The sequence below is a fragment of the Oryctolagus cuniculus genome, chromosome 6 (assembly GCF_051225735.1).
Source record: "Oryctolagus cuniculus isolate XC-2025 breed Fujian yellow rabbit chromosome 6, ASM5122573v1, whole genome shotgun sequence".
NCBI classification, from domain to species: domain Eukaryota; kingdom Metazoa; phylum Chordata; class Mammalia; order Lagomorpha; family Leporidae; genus Oryctolagus; species Oryctolagus cuniculus.
Genome location: NC_142872.1, coordinates 76,479,469 through 76,498,360, shown reverse-complemented (window position 1 = coordinate 76,498,360; position 18,892 = coordinate 76,479,469). Strand labels below are relative to the sequence as shown.

General features: G+C 40.5%; 1 protein-coding gene across 3 annotated transcripts in view; it reads left to right on the top strand.

The window, feature by feature from the left end:
* PXDNL (peroxidasin like) overlaps positions 1 to 18,892 on the top strand; it is a 516,369-nt gene that overhangs the window by 403,970 nt on the left and 93,507 nt on the right. For all 3 annotated transcript variants that reach the window (XM_002710472.6, XM_089335219.1, XM_089335220.1), the window contains 5 exons: positions 1,102 to 1,214; positions 2,997 to 3,153; positions 12,648 to 12,756; positions 14,550 to 14,707; positions 17,354 to 18,857. In XM_002710472.6, coding sequence (XP_002710518.4) covers positions 1,102 to 1,214; positions 2,997 to 3,153; positions 12,648 to 12,756; positions 14,550 to 14,707; positions 17,354 to 18,857 — 2,041 coding nt within the window. The remainder of the gene's footprint in view (positions 1 to 1,101; positions 1,215 to 2,996; positions 3,154 to 12,647; positions 12,757 to 14,549; positions 14,708 to 17,353; positions 18,858 to 18,892) is intronic.

Sequence of the window (18,892 nt, the reverse complement as noted above, 5' to 3'; positions counted from 1 at the left end):
TGATTTTGGGGTATATATTTATGAGAGATGTTCTACAGTAATTTTTGTCTTGGTATTGACTTTATCTGATTTTTATATTACAGTTCTTAAAATATCAGGAAGTATTTCCTCCTCTTTTATTCTGTGGAAGAGATTGTATTAAATTGTTATTTCTCTTAAATACTGGACAGAATTCTCCAGTAAAATGATTTTCATTCTTTCCTGGGGATATCTTTTGTGGGAGATTTAAAGTTTATAAATTTAATTTCCTTAATAGGGATTGCAATTATCTATTTTATATTAGATGAGTTGTGATAGTTTGTGCTTTTCAAGAAAATAATATTCTTCTTTAAGAATTCAATATTTATATCTTAGCCAGAAATAATTTTTAATAATACAAGTTAGTGTTACTTCAGGCCTAGCAAATTATATTGAGGAAGAATAATGAATGTCCCATATTAAATACTCCGCTGAAGAAACACACGCAGCAGTACTTCAAGAAGTTTGTGGAAAAATGGAATTAAATGATATCATTGTGGTGAGTTTAGCCATCCTTTGGGGTGCCTACTTGCTGGCTACATGCTAGCTACCATGCATATGATCTAGCTTCCTGGGTTACTGCCACTTGCGTGACAGACCCAGGAAGAGTTCCTGGCTCCGGCTTCAGACTGGCTCAGCCCTGGCTGTTATGGGTATTTGGGGAGTGAACCAGTGGGCAGAAGATGTCGGTCTGTCTCAATCACTTTGTCATTCTCCCTTTCAAGCAGATGAAGATGAATAAATTACACATGTTTAAATAAAGTAAGTTTATCTGAAAGAACTTGAAACTCATGTATAGCATTTTCATCATGCACATTTCCGTAAGCCTTCCGCAGACCTTTCATATTACAAACGTGGTTAAAGCTTTGGGGCAGTCATCTTCCTTTATCCCTGCTCTCACTTCTGCCCTAATTACTGCTGGTCTGTATGTGATGCTTATTATTCCCATAGATGTCCAAATAATTGATTTTAGATGCGAACGTGGCTAACCCGTGTTGGATCCAGAGTTAGGCTGTTTGACAAGGCTGGCATCTATTGACAAAAATGATTCTGATGTGAGGCTTATTGGGCTCCATTTCCCAGATCTCCCGGTGTTTACTCAACTTCCTCAGGACATGAGCATTGAGGTTGGAAGGAATATAAACATCTCCTGTCATGCTCACGGAGAACCGCAGCCCATAATTACGTGGAGTAAGGTAAGATGTTAACTAGAAGGGCAGTAATGGTGCAAACACTGCCAGATGTATTGACCTCCTGAAAAGGAGATAATCATTCTCACATTCATTTATTGCTATGATGATTTTTGCTAGCAAGTACTATTTTGAATGCTGTAGCATGTTTATCTTTTGCTTTTTTAAAAGGTTTAAAGTGACTATATCTGATTTTTGGCTCAGGGCTTTGCTACTGTATATCTTTTCTCATGTGCATAGTAATGAGAACTGCATAAGCACAACTAAATTCTTCTAAAGAAAAAGTGCCTTTGTCATATATAAATTAACTTTAGTGGCTAGTGAAAAACCACTGCAAATTAATAACTCAGAAGTAGATTAAAAGTAGGTCATTAGCCTGAAACCAGAAAGGAATAAAAAGCTTACTAGTAAAGAGGCATGGGGGGAAAAAAGTACTTCTAAGGGTTCGAAACCTGAATGGCTTTAAAGAAACACTAGCTTTTTATTTATGTATCTTACTTCCTATGGTTCTTTGAGCCATATACTTTCAACAAAATGAAGTGATTGATCAGATGTTCCATGAAAACAATGAATCTACCACTTGAATGGTAGTTTTTATGGAGAAGTGTAATCAACTGTAGCATGTGTGATGGGTTACCAAGCTGTTTCTCAAAACCACTGGCTTATTGTTGCTGTTATTGTATAGTACAAGGCTCTGCACTTTCATGGGCTCACTTCTTTTGTGCTGTAGCCAAGTACCACAAGCAATTTTCTGTCTAAGTTGATTCTGCTGGTCAAAACTTGAACTTTTTAGCTCATGTCCTTTCACATAGCCTGGATATTTTTAAGTAAAAGCTTTTATTTACTTATTAGTATATCTTTATATTAAAAGGGAAATGAGGAAAATACATATTTTGGTCAATATTAAAGCTTTATTTGACCTTCTTTTTTAAAGATTTAATTTATTTATTTGAAAGGTTCAGTTACCAAGAGAGAGGGATATATATATGTATATATGTGTGTGTGTGTGTGTGTATAGAGAGAGAGGTGTGTGTGTGTGTGTGTGTATATATAGAGAGAGATGGAGAGAGAGAGAGGGAGAGAGAGATCTTCCATTCACTGGTTCACTCCCAAATGGACTCAAAGGCCAGGACTGGGCCAGCCAAAAGCCAGGAACATAGAACTCCATCTGCAAGCACGTGGGCCACCTTCTGCTGCTTTTCTTGGTGCATTAGCACAGAGATGAATCAGAAGCAGAGCAGGAATAGTGCCTTTAAGGGTTGCTGGGTTGCAGGCTTAACCCCCTGTGCCACAATGCCAGCCCCTTGACATTCTAGTAAATGTTTCATCCTGTGGTCCTTTCAACAAAATATCTCAAGGTGTATTTTCTAAAAATTAGCTTCTTATCACAAACAAATTGATAGAATGCTAAATACTCTTAACACCAGATATTTTTACGTACACACACTTAATCTTCATATCAACTCTCTTCCATTCAAAAGGTTGTAAAGGGTATGATTTAGGTTACCTCCATACAAGCAATAGAATCCACCTGACATAAATGGTGGTGATGTTAATTATCCATCTATCTAATTTTCAGAGACTCTAAATAGAAACCACAGAGTATGAATGTAGTTGGGAGCTATGACAGTTAAGTGAGGAGAAAGGAGGGATGGGGAATAGCTTTGGAGGAAGGATGTGTTGATAGTCCAGAGCTGAACAAATGAAGTGGCATCAAAGAAAATGCAAGTATTTTATTCTTATAGGAACTGTGTTTTCTTTAAATTACAACTCTCCTTCACTTCCTAGGCAGGTGTACAGATCACTGAGAGTGGTAAGTTCCATGTTGACAGTGGAGGCATGCTGACCATCTATGATGCTGGGCAAGCTGATCAAGGAAGATACGAGTGTGTGGCTCGAAATTCATTTGGCCTTGTTGTGGCCAGTATGTTTCTTGGAGTTACTGGTGGGTAGTTACATATCCTTTTACAACATGCAAAGATATACTTCTACTTCATAGCTGATTCATCTCACTACTCATGTCCTCTTATTTTTTCTACTCAAAGGTATTAATATTGGACCAAAGCTATTCAATTATTTTAAAACCGAACTTGTTAATATAAACTATACTAATGGGCATGAAGCCAAAAATAGTGTCAACCAGGAACATATACGGCATATACTTGCAGGTGCATACCATGTTTTCTTAGAAACTGAGAAATATAGCATGTAAGATATATTCAAAAATAAATGTTTCAATATTTAGAATCATTTCTAATATTTGCTAACATCATTGTCACTGTTTTGTATCTTTTACCATTGATCTGGTAAAATATCTGAGACTCTGCTAGTTGATTATGTATGGTGACTTTAAAACATTGTTTGCCATAGTTTTGTAAAAAAAAAAATCCTTTGATTTTAATTATCCAGTTCATTCTAGAAATAAGGAGGCCATTTTCGGCAGACTAGAGTAGAAAAAACTGAAAACTCAGTGAGTTTATAGAAAGCAAGTTAGTGAAAATTAGAATTAAAAAAGTGAATTTAAGGGCAAGAATTAAAAATATTTTTTTTTTGATAGGCAGAGTGGACAGTGAGAGAGAGAGACAGAGAGAAAGGTCTTTCTTTTCCGTTGGTTCACCCCGCAATGGCCGCTGCTGCCGGCGTGCTGCGGCCAGCGCACCACCCTGATCCGAAGCCAGGAGCCAGGTGCTTCTCCTGATTTCCCATGTAGATGCAGGGCCCACGCACTTGGGCCATCCTCCACTGCCTTCCTGGGCCACAGCAGAGAGCTGGACTGGAAGAGGAGCAACCAGGACAGATTCCGATGCCCCGACCCGTGTGCTGGCGCTGCAGGCGGAGGATTAGCCTATTGAGCTGCGGCGCCAGCCAAGGGCAAAATTTTTGAAATTTGTGTGTGATTTTTCATAATACATTTTTCCATGAACTTTTTGATGACCACTGAAACAAGCAAGCTATGAGACCAGCCTGGCCCACTCTCACAAGGGAGAAGTCCTTGAGTGAAGCAGAATATGTCTGCAAATGGGGATTGACATCAGAGCTGATTTTTTTTTATTTTACAAATGAATTTGCAGTTTCTAAAAGGATTTACTTATATATGAGTGAGGCAGAATGGCAGGGAGAGAAGGAGAGAGAGATTGCACCTGCTAGTTCACTCCCCAAATGGCTGCAATAGGCAGAGCTGGGCCATGTAGAAGTCATTAGCCAGGAACTCCATCTGGGTCTCTCCTGCTGCCTTCCCAGGTACATTAACAGGAAGCTGATTAGTAGTGGAGCAGCTGGGGCTCAAACCTGCATTAAGCCTGTGGTGATAAAGTAAACTGAAAGTGTGCTATTGCAAAAATTAAAGGGGAGAGATGAGATAGGAAGAGGTTTGAGAGAGGGAGGGAAGTATGGTAACTTCTTAGAACTGTCTATGAAATACATTAAATCTGTTTTTCTAGCAAAATAAAATATGTTTTTAAAAGAGAAGAAAAAAGACCTGCACTCTAATATGGGATGCCCATGTTGCAAGCAGTGGCTTAACTGGCTGCACTACAATGCCAGCCCCAGGGTTTAGAAGTTTTTGCTGTATTGACAGCTAACAGGTAAAATAAATGCATTCAGCTACAAGCATCTGCGGTGCTGCTTTGGACTTTGCCTATCTTCCGAGTCTCAGGCATAGGAAAAATTCTTAAATATGATTTTGAAAGTTCATTTTTCCCTTAATCTTTTTCTGCTGTTATGGATCTATAAAAGAGTTGGAATAACACATTACATATATGGAGTTTATTTAAATAGATTTAGTTTATCAAATCATATCCTTAATGATATTTCTTTTTTCGTATCTAATCAACAGTTTCATATTCTCCCACTTCCATATTCTTCTGAGATGTCAAGCTTCTGAGTATTCCATGTCCGAATATTTTATTAAAATATATATTTCAGGTGTGGCACATCAGTCTTCGTGCACATTTTATACTGTATAGTAAAAGTGTATCCTCCATATAATTACCCGTAATTTTCTAACAATGGAGTTTGATAACTAGAAAATATCTACTCTCATTGAGCCAGAAATGCTTCATCATATATAATTTTCTGATGCTACAAAATTTTTGGTCTTACTCTTTTATTTATTCCTTGTGAGTTCTTGCTTTCCTGATTTGAAATCTATGGTAGTTGGGCTCCTTTTTATAAATTTATAGAGCTCTCTTTCTGCTCTTCAACAATTTATGAGACCTGCAGAAAAATATTCTTGAGACATTTTGCAAAAAATATTATTATAAAATTCAAGTTAGCATCACTATATTTTAGAGGTGCCAAAAATCTTTACCATTGAACAAATAAATCTATCTGCATCTGTCTGTTTGTCTTGGTCTTCCATACACACAGAAGCACTGAAGTGAAACACATTAGTAGTCACAGCGCAAAAAATTTCTGAACCCCTTTTAGTTTGGTTGATAGAAATATAATTAACCATCATTTTATATATCACATTAAAAAGGAAATTCAGATGAAAGTAAATGAATTATTAGCTTTTCAGAGTGATAAGTAACAATATTCTGTCCTACTCTGTAGAATGCAGAAAGTCAGGCTATGGGGATGTTATAATACAGCAAAGAAAAGTGGATATTATAAAACAATAAAACAGAAGTTACTGAATGAGAATCTTATTTTTTTGTTGTTTTGTTTTTGCTCTGGGACATTTGTTTAGCAATAGAAGGCAAATTAAGTTATATCTACATTTCATGATGTTAGATGTATTTTTAGACATACTCTTTTTAAAAGATTTATTTACTTATTTTAAAGTCAGAGTGACACAGAGAGAGGAGAGTCAGAGAGAGAGAGAGAGAGAGAGAGAGAGAGGTCTTCCATCTGATGGCTCACTCCTCAATTGGCCAAAACTACCGGTGCTGCGCCGATCTGAAGCCAGGAGCCAGGAGCCTCTTCCAGGTCTCCCACGTGGGTGTAGGCCATAGCAAAGAGCTGGATTGGAAGTGGAGCAGCCGAGACTAGAACCAGCGCCCATATGGGATGCTGGCGCTCCAGGCCAGGGCGTTAACCTGCTGCACCACAGCACTGGCCCCATACATACATTTTAAAAGGGTTTTTTTGAGGTTCCTTTATTTAGGGCTGGCATTGTGGCACAGTGGTTAAGCCCCTTGCAACTCTGGCATCCCATATGGGTTCCAACTCCAGTCCTGGTTGCTCCTCTTCCAATCCAGCTCCCTGCTAACATGCCTGGGAAAGCAGCAGAACATGGCCCAAGTCTTTGGGCCCCTGTCTCCCAGGTGGGAGACCTGGAGGAAGCTCCTGGTTCATGACTTCAGAACACCTAGCCCTGGCCATTGCGGCCATTTGGAGAATGAGCCAGCAGATAGGAAATCTCTCTCTGTCATTCACTCTCTCTCTGTCAGTATGCTTTTCGAAAAAAGATCTATTTATTGAAAGGGAGAGAGAGCAGCCAGAGAGCAGCCAGGCTGAAGCTAAGAGCTTGAACTCCATCTGGGTCTCCTGTGTAGGTGGCAGGGGCCCAAATACTTGGGCCATCATCTACTGCCCTTCCTGGTGTGTGAGGAGGAAAATGAATATGGTTTGCTGGTATCACAAGCTGTAGCTTAACATTGGCTTCGCATCTAAAAGTTTTGAATACATTTGAGATTTTAAGTAAAGAAATATGTGTTACTTTACAGAAGGGGAGAAAATATAGTAATAAAAGTAACATTTATGGAGCATTTTATGACTATGTCCTCCTCTTCACCAGGTCATTATTATTTAAGGGAAAGTCCACGTGTGGTAGGAGGACTGTGCAGTGCTGTGGTCCCCAGTCAGGAGTTGGGCAGTGCTGTAGCTACACTTGCATTGTAAGTGATCCAAAGGGGATCATGAGCTTCCCTTCCACACCAGGAAATATAACCAAAGGAAATAACTCAAGATGACAAAAAGTGTACAGTAACAACCCAGGCAAAATCTAGGCATTATTTATAAGGCATGCATTTCATTGACTTATGGTCCTAGAAGATCATTTATGACAGCAAAAGAAAAAAAAAAAGTGTCTCTGTGGTTGTAATTTATTCAGGAAGCTCATTATTTTCTTAAATTTGAATATATGTTAAATAATTCTAGCATTTAAATAATCTGTATGGCTGATATAAAATTTATTGGAAGCCCAGCCTAATATTTATGATGTCCTTAACGTTTTTTATGTTGACAGATATCATTCACATCTGTGCACTTCTTCCTATAATTCTAGATAGTATTTGGGATTTTACTTTATACTAAAAAAATCAAATATTGCTCAAGAGTAAATTACTTTACCACCTTCCTTATTTATTGACATACTTGAGGTGTTATTAAGTGTAGACCCATTTCTTGCATGTTAAATGGTTTGGTTTACCTGAGAAAACACGGCATGCATATTGAACATTAGAAGTCTGAGTTAGTTGTGGGGTGGGGGGCTTGGTTGAATCATCAGACTCTAATGATCTCAAACATTTTGGATAAGTGTGTTACTTATAATTGCATTTAAGTTTCTTATTTTTCCTAATAAGGTGGAGTTGGACTCTCAAAAGTCCTTCTTGGCTTAGAATGTGTATGTTTACTTAATAGAATCCTAATGTACAACTATAGGCAGTGAGGAAACAGTTTATGGCCCATCTACATGAAAGGATATTAAAACATTTTAACTTAGTTGTTTGAGAGGCACACACACACACACACAGAGTGAGAGTAAAAGATGCCCACAGAGAGACAGAGAAGGACCCCTCAACTGCTGGTTCACTCCTAAAGTGTCTACAGTCACAAGGGGGCTGTAGCCAGGAGCCAGGAACTCAACCCTGGTCTCCCATGTGGGCGGCAGAAACCCAGCTACTTTGGCCATCTTGCTGCCTCTCAGGAGCCACATAAGCAGGAAGGTGAAATAATGAGCTAGAACCATGGGTCAAACCGGGTACTCCCAAGTGGTGTGCAAACATTCTAACACAGGCTACACACCTACCCCCACATGATGGATGTTTTATCATTGAGACTTTTTATAAATGGATAAGGTAAAAAATGCAGAGGTGACAGAATTTATTAAATGAAAAATTTGAAGCTCAATAATCATGTGCATGTTGGTTTACGTGACACAAAGATAAATTTCAACATAAACTGCTGTCTTTGAAATTCTGAGTTGTGTGCCTGGTGGGCATTTCAATGCATGGTCCTTCCAATTGCACAGGATAAAAATGATGTTGAATATGTTCTGAAATGAACTTGTAGCTAGTGGGTTAAGCTACTGCCTGTAACTCTGGCATCCCATGTTAGTGCTGATTCAAGTCCTGGCTGCCTTCTGATGCAGCTCCCTGCTAAGGTACCTGAAAATACAGAGGAGGGTGACACAAGTACTTGGGCTCCTGCCACTCATAAGGGAGATCCATATGGAGTTCCTGGCTTCTGGCTTCTGCCTGACCCAACTCTGGCTGTTGTGGAAAATTTGAGAGTGAATCAAAGCATGGAAGACTCTCTCTCTCTCTCTCTCTCTCTCTCTCTCTCTGTGTGTGTGTGTGTGTGTGTATGTGTCTTCATCACTCTGCCTTTCGAATACATAAGTAATTCTTTAAAAAAAATCAACTGCTCAATGTTCTGCCAAGCCTTTTTATCTCCTTAGCGTCTCTTTAATGTCATCAACGCAAGTGTAAGCATGAAGGCTGGGCCCTGCTGATTCCTCCTGCCCCTCCCCAATTCTTTTACCTCAGACACCCTGTCTCCCCAGGTGCTTCTTTCTGCTTCTTTTTCACTTCTCTTCTTTCTATGATTCCTTCTTCCACTATTCATCCTCTCATCATTTTTTTTTAATTTACTTGACAGGTAGAGTTTACAGAGAGTGAGAGAGACAGAGAGAAAGGTCTTTCTTCCATTGGTTCACTCTCCAAATGGCTGCAACGGCCGGAGCTGCGCTGATCTGAAGCCAGGAGCCAGGAGTTTCTTCCTGGTCTCCCATGCAGGTGCAGGGGCCCAAGGACTTGGGCCATCCTCTACTGCTATCCCAGGCCACAGCAGAGAGCTGGACTGGAAGAAGGGCAACCAGGACTAGAATCCAGCGCCCATATGGGATGTTGGCACTGCGGATGGAGGATTAACCTAGTGCGCCACCGCACCGGCCTCAATCCTCTCATCATTTTTAATTTAGGCTTTTGCAATGACTTACTAGGTGGTATTCCTACTTAAAATATTCTCTTCTTCAACTATAGCCTCAATCTAGTAAATTATAGTTGAAGTAAACTGAATAAGAATTTAACATTACATTAGTTGTTTTAAGTTAGTGCATGTTTTACTATAAACCTAATTAAGTAGCCTATCTTAAATTTATAGCAATATGACTAATAAAATTAATAGTTAACTTTTTTGAGTTTTTAGAGGTATATGAAGTTCTCTACTTCACAATAATTAGCCTTTTTAATTTTAATGGATTCTAGTTATTTTTCACATCTTTGAATAAATAATTCACTTACTTGTCGACACTTTAATTCTAATTTTTATTGTTATGTGGGAAAATATCTGTTCCTAAGCTATTGAGATTGTTGCACCACTTCTGGGAAGGCAAAGGAAGATGGCCCAAATGTTTGGTTTCTGGCCACTCATGTGGGAGACCTCGATGGAGTTCCTCTCTCCTGACTTTGGCTGATCCAGCTCCCTGGCGATGCACTTGGGAAAGCAGCAGAAGATGGTCCAAGTCCTTGGGCCCCTGCACCCATGTGGGAGACTTGGATGAAGCTCCTGGCTTCTGACTTCAGACCAGCCCAGCTCTGACTGCTGTGGCCATTTGGGGAGTGAATCAGCTGAAGGAAGATCTCTGTCTGTTGCTTTCTCTCTCTCTCTCTCTCTCTCTCTCTCTCTCTCTCCCTCTCTCTCCCTCTCTCTCCCTCTCTCTCTTTCTCTCTAATTCTGCCTTTAAAATAAACAAATAAATATTCAGAAAAAGATGAGAGCTCTATTCATCTCTGTCTCTGTCTTTGTATGTGGCTCTGCCTCCCAAATAAATTATAAAATAAAAACAATTCAGTTTTCAATCTCAATTCATTAATATGTTTAAATAAGGATAATGAATTTAAAATGTTTAATATTTCCATAAACAGTAGCATTTACCTATTACACATACACATATATTTCATATCTATAGTCATGTTGAAAACATTTTCCACCATTTTACACATACTGTCTATAATGAACACATATTTTTATCCTGAGGATTGTCATGAGCTCTCAAAGTTTTACATTCAGTTTCAATGACGGTAAGCAGCTTTTTCAGGTTTTTGAGGTAGTGTTTGGATAGTTTAGAAATTATAAGGAAAACAAGTATTCAAAATAGTCTTAACTAACAACCAAAGACCTTAAAAACTAAGAAGATAGGTGTCGTTCCTTTTTCAGGCTCTGAGCAAGGCAGGGAGGCCGTTTATGTGTTTAATGATGCAGAGTGAGGAGTGACAGATTCATTGCTGTTGAGAGAAGCTGATTTCGCAAAGGCAGTCATGACTGTCAATCCATGTGCTGGGGAAAGGTCCTGGCTTCCGAGGACAGCCCTCGCAGTGTCAGCTGTGGTGTCGCTCTTCCTAGGAGAAGACTGAGTGCGAGAAGGCTTATTTAGTTACGACGGTTACTTCATCTAGCTAGGTTTTTCTCCAGAAGGAAAAGTAATATAAAAATAATAGTTAGAAATCATAAGAACTTGGTATTTGTGAGGTCTAAGCATTTCAAAAGGAAGATCATCTCTTTTTTTTTTTTTTTTTTTTTTGCAAGGTGCAGCACCACTTACATATTCCCGTCTCTCCTTGGGCTCAAGCACTCAGTGCCAGGTTACCATGTGTGCACACAGAGCAGTGCACAGCCACATGGCCAACCTACACTTTTCTGATGGCTCACCTTCATTGTTTGATTTTACTTCTATGGGGATGGCAGAGTCTCAGAGATATACGTACTGGATTGAAAACAGATGTTCATCAGATAACTTTTTTTAAAAAAAGATTTATTTATTTGAAAGACTTGCAAAGATTGAGGGAGAGATGAAAGATAGAGATATATACATAGAGAGAGAGCTCTTCCATCCTCTGGTTCACTCTCCAGATGGCCACAGTGACCAGTGCTGCACCAGGTTGAAGCCAGAAGCCAGGAGTTTCATCAGAATCTCTTACGTGGGTGTCACGGGCCCACTCCTATGATAGTTTCATGCTATATTGTAGTAGGTTTATCTTATCCACTTCATTGTTAGTTCTTACTTTATAACTTTGCTTTTTAAACTCTGAAACAATTATTTATTTATTTTCATCTCCTTTCAACAGAGATGGGGGGATAGAGAGAGAGAGAGAGACATCTTTTGTCCACTGGCTCCCTCCTTAAATGCCTGCAATAGCTTGGCCAAAGTCAGAAGCCAGGAATTCAGTGCAGATCTCTTCCAGGGGTAGAAGCAGCCCAAGTATTTTCACCATCATCTGCTGCCTCTCAATGTGTGCAACAGCTGGAAGATGGAATTTGAAGGGGAGCTGGGAGCACTCCCATCAGGTCTTGAGTGTCCCAAGAAGCATTCTGATTGCTGCATCAAACCCCTGACCTGATAGTTCTTTTTCATATCATGTGAAACACACACCTTTCTATTAGTATTTAAATTTCATCTCTAGTTCCCTTAAAAGATATTATTTTCAAACTCAATTTCTGAAGCTAGTTTTACTTTCCCTTCCATTATTTAATAGTGCTGAAGTTACTGTTTAATGCTATGTATCATATAGGTGTTTATTATCTTTTTCCCAAAAATGAATGAAATACTATAGATTTGCTTGATCGTTTCTGCTATACAAGCTTTAAATATTTATTCATTATCTTTTTTATTTAGCATTTGTTCCTTTAAGGTTAACCTTAAACTGTCATGTGGAGAAGATTCACTGTTTGGGTATAAACAAATCTAGTTTAAGTGAACAGTTTCTATTATCTATAATATCCAACTTTACAGAATTCTCATATTTTGGAGAGCTATAGAAACAGCATGCATTATTTTTCATTGAAGTCTTACTGAGAGTTCAGTTCTCTATTTTGGAAACCTCTGGGGAAAGTGATAATATTTACTTTGTTTTAATGTTTAACATTAAAGCAAGGTGGCTGAAGAGATAGGCATTTCATACTTTCCTCAAGATGATAAATTGCTAACAAACTTGGATCCCATTTGAATCAGTGCTGTAAAAAAGAAAATATTTCACGTAGCTTTGCTAGATTTTGGAATGCTTTCATTCTTTAAATAACATTGCTGTTGCCAGTGGAAGCTTTGCTTCAGGATAATTACCTACTTCTCTGAAATGGACATAATCATGTAGAAATTGTATAACATTTTTATTGGCCTAAAAGTTTTCATTTTAAAAATGCAATGCCTTTTATAGCATATAATTCCTAACTTCAAGGTCTGTTTGATATTTTTAATCATGGAATTGATTTTCAAAGCAACCCAGGGTAGACAAGCTGGCGATGACTTTGTGGAATCATCCATTCTTGATGCTGTACAGAGAGTTGACAGTGCAATTAACTCAACACGAAGACATTTGTTTGCACAGTAAGAATTTATCTTATTTTGATTGAGAAATTGCTTTCATTTCTGTTCTACTTAGTTTTTATAATCAGTATAAATCAGAACAGGTTCAGTGCATATGATTGGCAAAGAATGTCCTCTTATTTGTTGTTATTTATTTCAGAGGCAGAGAAACACAAAGAAAGAGAGAGAGAGCTCCAACTTTCCAATTCACTTGCTCAAGGCTCACAACTGTCAGTGCTGGGGCCAGTCTGAAGCCAGCAGCCAGGGAACTTAACCTAATTCTCCCACTTTGGTAGCAGGGATTCAACCACTTGAGCAATCATCTGCTGCATCTCAGAGTGCACATTAGCAGGAAGCTGGAATTGGGAGAAGAGCTGGGACTGAACCCAGGTACTCTGGGATGTAGGCTTCCCAACCAATGTCTTAAAGGCCAAACCTATCCCAGGAGTGCACTCCATAGTCCTTGTATGAATGCCAACCTCTAGCTATAATTTTCTGTTCAGCCTCAAAGAGAAATAAATTTATTCCTCATAGAACCTAGTCTATAACACTGATCCACTTTATACAGTTTGTCAGAAGGCATCAGGCAATGGGCTGTTTTTACATTAGGATCCAAACAGTATAAGACCTGCAACTTATGCTAAGTCTGTAAATTGAAAATCATGGTCAGGTTGAACACATTTGGTCCTAAATTAGTAGCCTACAGGTTAAAATATTTAAAATATGGCGTTTCACTTTATTTTAATTAGAATTGGGATGTCTTTAGGTTAGTGAAATCTTACAGTCTTATAGTCTCATAAGCTATTTTGTGATTATAAAATTAGTATGTATACTTTTTAAAAGATGATTATTTTCATGGCCAAGTAGAATGTAAATCCTGTATTTTAGTTGTTGATTGAAAGAAGACACTTTAAAATGCTGTCATCATGTATTGCTTAGCTTTTTGCACATCTACAAACAATATTATTTGGTGGTCACGAACTTGGATTCTAGAGCCATATAGTCTATTTATACACTCACTGTGATTCCTTTTCTTGTCACTTTCTGCTTCTGTGACATTGGCCAAGTGATCCAACAGCTTGCCTGTAAAACTGGGATAACAACAAGGCCTACTTTATGAATGTGTTTACTAGGAAGACAGAACAAGATATTCTAGACAAAGTGACTTCAACAGTGTCTGTCTCATAGAGAGGGCTTCATTGAAGTGAGCTGTTAGCATCATTATTATTAATCTATAAAGTTAAGTTATTATGATTCAACTGAGATGTGCCTCAGTTGACCAAGTTCTCTAAAATTTTTCAGGGCTAGTGCTGTGGCATAGTGGGTAAAGCCATCGCCTGTAGTGCCAGTATCCCATATGGGTGCTGATTGCTCCATTTCCAATCCAGTTCCCAGCTAATGCACCTGGGAAAGCAGTGGAAGATGGCTTGTGTCCTTAGGCCCCTGTACCCCCTATATGAAAGACTCAGAAGAAGCTCCTGGCTCCTGACTTCAGAAATGGCTGCTGTTGCAGCCATTTGGGGAAGTGAACCAGTGGATCCAAGATTTCTCTCTCTCTCTCTCTCACTCTGACTTTCAAATAAATAAATAAAATCTTTATAAAAAAGCTTGATAATCTAAATAATATTATTTTCTTTTTAATTTATTTAGCTCAGTTCTACAATTGTGTATAACCCACTACTGTGTGCTGCTTAGTGGACTTAGTACTTGTGATACAAGGATGAACAAGGCATCGTCTTATCCCTAACCCACATGTGAATTTAATGGATTCTGCAGCTTTGCCTTTAAAGAGTCATATCTGTTGTCATTTGCAGAAAACCTCACACCCCCAGTGACCTGCTGGCTCTGTTTCGCTACCCTCGTGACCCATTTACTGTGGAGACGGCGAGAGCGGGGGAAATTTTTGAGCAGACCCTGCAGCTGATTCAGGAACGTGTGAAGCAGGGGCTCACTGTTGATCTGGAAGGCAGAGGTTAGCCCAAGCCCTTTTGAGCTTACTGTCCATAACACAGCGCAACACCATTGCATAGTGCCTCCTGAACTTTTCCTCTCCAGAACTTCTTGTCATTTAGAAATTAATGTACTTCCTATTCTTACCAAAAAATGCAGATGTTTCTCATGGGAACAAATTCAAATGTAAGGATCATAAATACATATTCAAAGTTGTTTCAACTTTTTCAGTTATTGGGTCATTGAGCAAATCTAGAGGGTCTATTTTATGAGGATTCCTCTAATCTAAAAGATATTACTACTTTCTACAGAGAAAGACTTCATCCCTGTGGAAATGTATCTCCATTTATCATTGTAATCACTAGATCATTCAGTGAATGTACTTGAAATTCTCTCTGCAACTTACAACATTTATATTCCTCCTCACTCTTAGTTGTGTTACTATGTTCAAGTTCTCATGCATTTCTTTCCAAAATCAAACATCTGCTTGGTGAATGTTAGAGGTGATATAGAAAATTTTCAGGTTTTCTCAGTCTTTCTCTTTAAAATGTAAAGAATGAATATAATCCTTTGTTGTACACTGTCTGCACTGTACGTGCAACAGCGATTTCTATAGGTTTGTCCTTTCTCTATTTTTTTGCAGGAAATAAACTGAGATATGGGATAGGAGGTCTATCTGCATGCTTGATGCAACCCTTATCTGTTCTGTTCAATTATTCCAATATTACAATTATTTGACTATCCCTAGTTGTCCATTATGTCTTGAGTATTCAAAGCTTTTTCAACTGAAATATACAGGGGGTATCAATATCACCACTTGAATTAAACTTTTGGATATTTAACTGTGAATCCTGCTAGGTGTGAGTTAGCCATGTGCCAGTCTTCCAAAAGGCCCATTTCTATTAGTTCCTTCACTTCTAGGTAATGGTTAGGTTAATGGATCTCCCTGGCCATCTTTGGATTCTTATTCATACATCTGTATGAGAAAAAATAATTTTCAGGAGAAATTAATCTTGTATCGTAACTAGAAAATGCAAAACTGTAAATATGTAGAGATTTAGCTTTGCTGAAGTATGCATCCACTGTTTACTACCAAACTTAATATATCGTCTTACCTAAAGGATTCAAGAACTTTATCATTTTTTCTCAAGAAAAAGACCACTGTACTATTTTTTCTCTCTTTATTTGTAAGAGTAAAGATCTTTCCCCTCTGTCTTACTTGTAAAGTTAAAGATCCTTTTTTTTTCTCCTGGAATACAGAAAGGTCCTTGACTCTACCCAAGATCAAGATACCCAAGGTCCAGCCAGTGACAGGCTAACACGGGTACAGGACAAATGGTCTTGATGTCATTGGCCAGTTTCTGATGATCAGTTCAGGATAACATCTCCTAGTAAGCATTGCTCAGTGAATAGTATTTATAGTATGGGGAGAAAATGCTGAAATGTTGAGTCCTGTTAAAAGATGTAGCTCTGAGGCACTTCCTGCATTGTGGTGCTTGTAATAAAGTGGAGAGTACTGCTCAGTCCCTCCTTGTCCAGTAGCATGTGGTTTAATATTCACATGGTCTGCACTGACGCATCTTTGACCTTGTCCTCTGGGATCACAAAATCTTAAAGAATTCTGAAATACAAATAACATATAAACACAAAATCAACATGGCAATCTGGTAGGATTTTTAAAATCCCTATCAATATTATATATTATACTTCTAGTTTGATGGGACTTGGCACCTGTTTCCAATTCCATCTTGTTAATTCCAGCAATTAGCTGCTGTTTCTAAGGTTACACATTATTAATGCAATCCCCCTACATTTTGGAAACATCTTTTACCAGTATATATGAGAGTACTTCAAAAAGTTTCTTGAAGAATGGAATTAAGTGATACATTAATTTTGGGCAAAATTTTGAAACCCACACAATTTTTTTCATCAAACACATTTTCTATGACTCCTTTGAAAATACTCCTAGTTTAACAATTTCCCCCTCCTTTGTGTTAGAATATGTCATTGTGAATTAATGAAATGCTATTGAGAGAGTAATTGGGCATAATACCCAAAGGTTCTTGTCTAATGCATATGCCAATGAAATCATGTGGACAGTGGTTTGAACTGTAAGCAGAAGGAATTCATTTGAGTTGCACTAGCCAAGAGCAAGGTGGTCATCAGTGTCAAAATACCGGGCTCTCTAAGAAACAACAACTGAGTTTTATGTTTACTTTTAGAGATGTCCTACAGGTTCATTATGATGCTGGGAAGTCCTGGGAATGTAATGAACATGCAGAAAGGGACAGGCAGGCATGTCCATTAAGTTATTATGGATGTTACCTGAATTCTGTGTTCCCTTAGGGGTGGAGGTTTAGCATTATAATGAAGAGTGTTTTGGCTTCCTATATCAGAAGGCCTAAGTGCAAAAGCTTCTCAAACCAGCCACATAGATGAAGACTTGGAGTTTCTTCATTAGGGGGCGTAGGTAGCTACTGAATTCTGTCTCTGTCCAATCAGTTCCTGGTCATCATCTGCAGGAAACCCTGGTTTTTCACAGTTCCGGCAAGGTTAGGTTATTTTCTTGGCGGAGGGTGAAGGGTGTTGTAGGTACTAAAGGCCTCTGCACACTAGGGTGACAGCTCCTGGAACAGCCTCCTCACTGCTGTCACGCTCTGCATTTCAGAATTCCACTACAACGACCTGGTGTCTTCGCGATACCTTAGCCTCATCGCCAATCTATCGGGATGCACGGCCCACAGGCATCAGCCCAACTGCTCTGACATGTGCTTCCACCTAAAGTACCGCAAGGCTGACGGCACTTGCAACAACCTGCGGCAGCCCGCGTGGGGAGCGGCGCACACGGCCTTCGTGCGCCTGCTGCAACCTGCATATGAGAACGGCCTGGGTTTGCCACGTGGTGCCGGGCGTCTTCCTGGCTCTGGCCGCCCTCCGCTCCCGCTGCCCAGGCAGGTTTCTACCGAGCTGGCTGGTGCAGCGACGGTCAGACCCGACGGCAGCTACACACACATGCTCATGCAGTGGGGCCAGTTTCTAGACCACGACTTGGACCACACGGTGCCTGCGCTGAGCACCGCGCGCTTCTCCGATGGGCAGCCCTGTAGCTCTGTCTGCACCGACGACCCTCCGTGCTTCCCCATCGCCTTCCCGCACGATGACCCCCGGGCCGGCAGCGCAGCCTGCATGTTCTTTGCACGCTCCAGCCCCGTGTGCGGCAGCGGCATGACCTCCCTGATGATGAACTCGGTGTATGCCCGGGAGCAGATCAACCAGCTCACAGCCTACATCGACGCCTCCAACGTCTACGGGAGCTCAGAGAGGGAATCCCAGCTGCTCAGGGACCCCTCCACACCCGAGGGCCTGCTGAGGACCGGCGTGCGGTGGTCTGCCTCCGGGAAGCATCTGCTCCCCTTTGCCACGGGACCCCCTACGGAGTGCACAGTTGGTGATCAGGACAGCGCCAGTCCCTGCTTCCTGGCCGGTGACCACCGCGCCAACGAGCAGCTGGCTCTCACGGCCATGCACACCCTGTGGGTCCGCGAACACAACCGGGTGGCTACCGAGCTGTCCGCGCTCAACCCGCACTGGGATGGGGACACGGTTTACCAGGAGGCCCGGAAGGTGGTGGGCGCCGAGCTGCAGCACATCACCTACCAGCAGTGGCTGCCCAAGATCCTGGGGGAGCCCGGCATGGTGCTGCTGGGGGAGTACCGGGGTTATGACCCCAACGTGAACGCGGGAATCTTCAACGCCTTTGCCACCGCAGCTTTTAGATTTGGCCACACGTTGGTCAACCCCATTCTGTATCGGCTGAACGACACGTTTGGTGAGATTCCCCAAGGCCACCTGCCACTGCACAAGGCTTTCTTCGCCCCGTCTAGAATCCTGGATGAGGGCGGGATAGACCCCCTGCTCCGGGGCCTGTTTGGGGTGGCCGCAAAGGCGCGGGAGCCTTCTCGGCTGCTCAGCCTGGAACTCACCGAGAGGCTCTTCGCCGCCGCGCACGCCGTGGCCCTGGATCTGGCCGCCACCAATGTGCAAAGGGGCCGAGACCACGGCATCCCACCCTACGGGGACTTCAGAGTCTTCTGCAACTTGACCTCCGTGGAGAGCTTTGAGGATCTGCAACACGAAATCAAAAATCCTGAGATTCGACGGAAACTGGAAAAGTAAGTATGCAAATGATGCCTGCCTTTAAACCGTG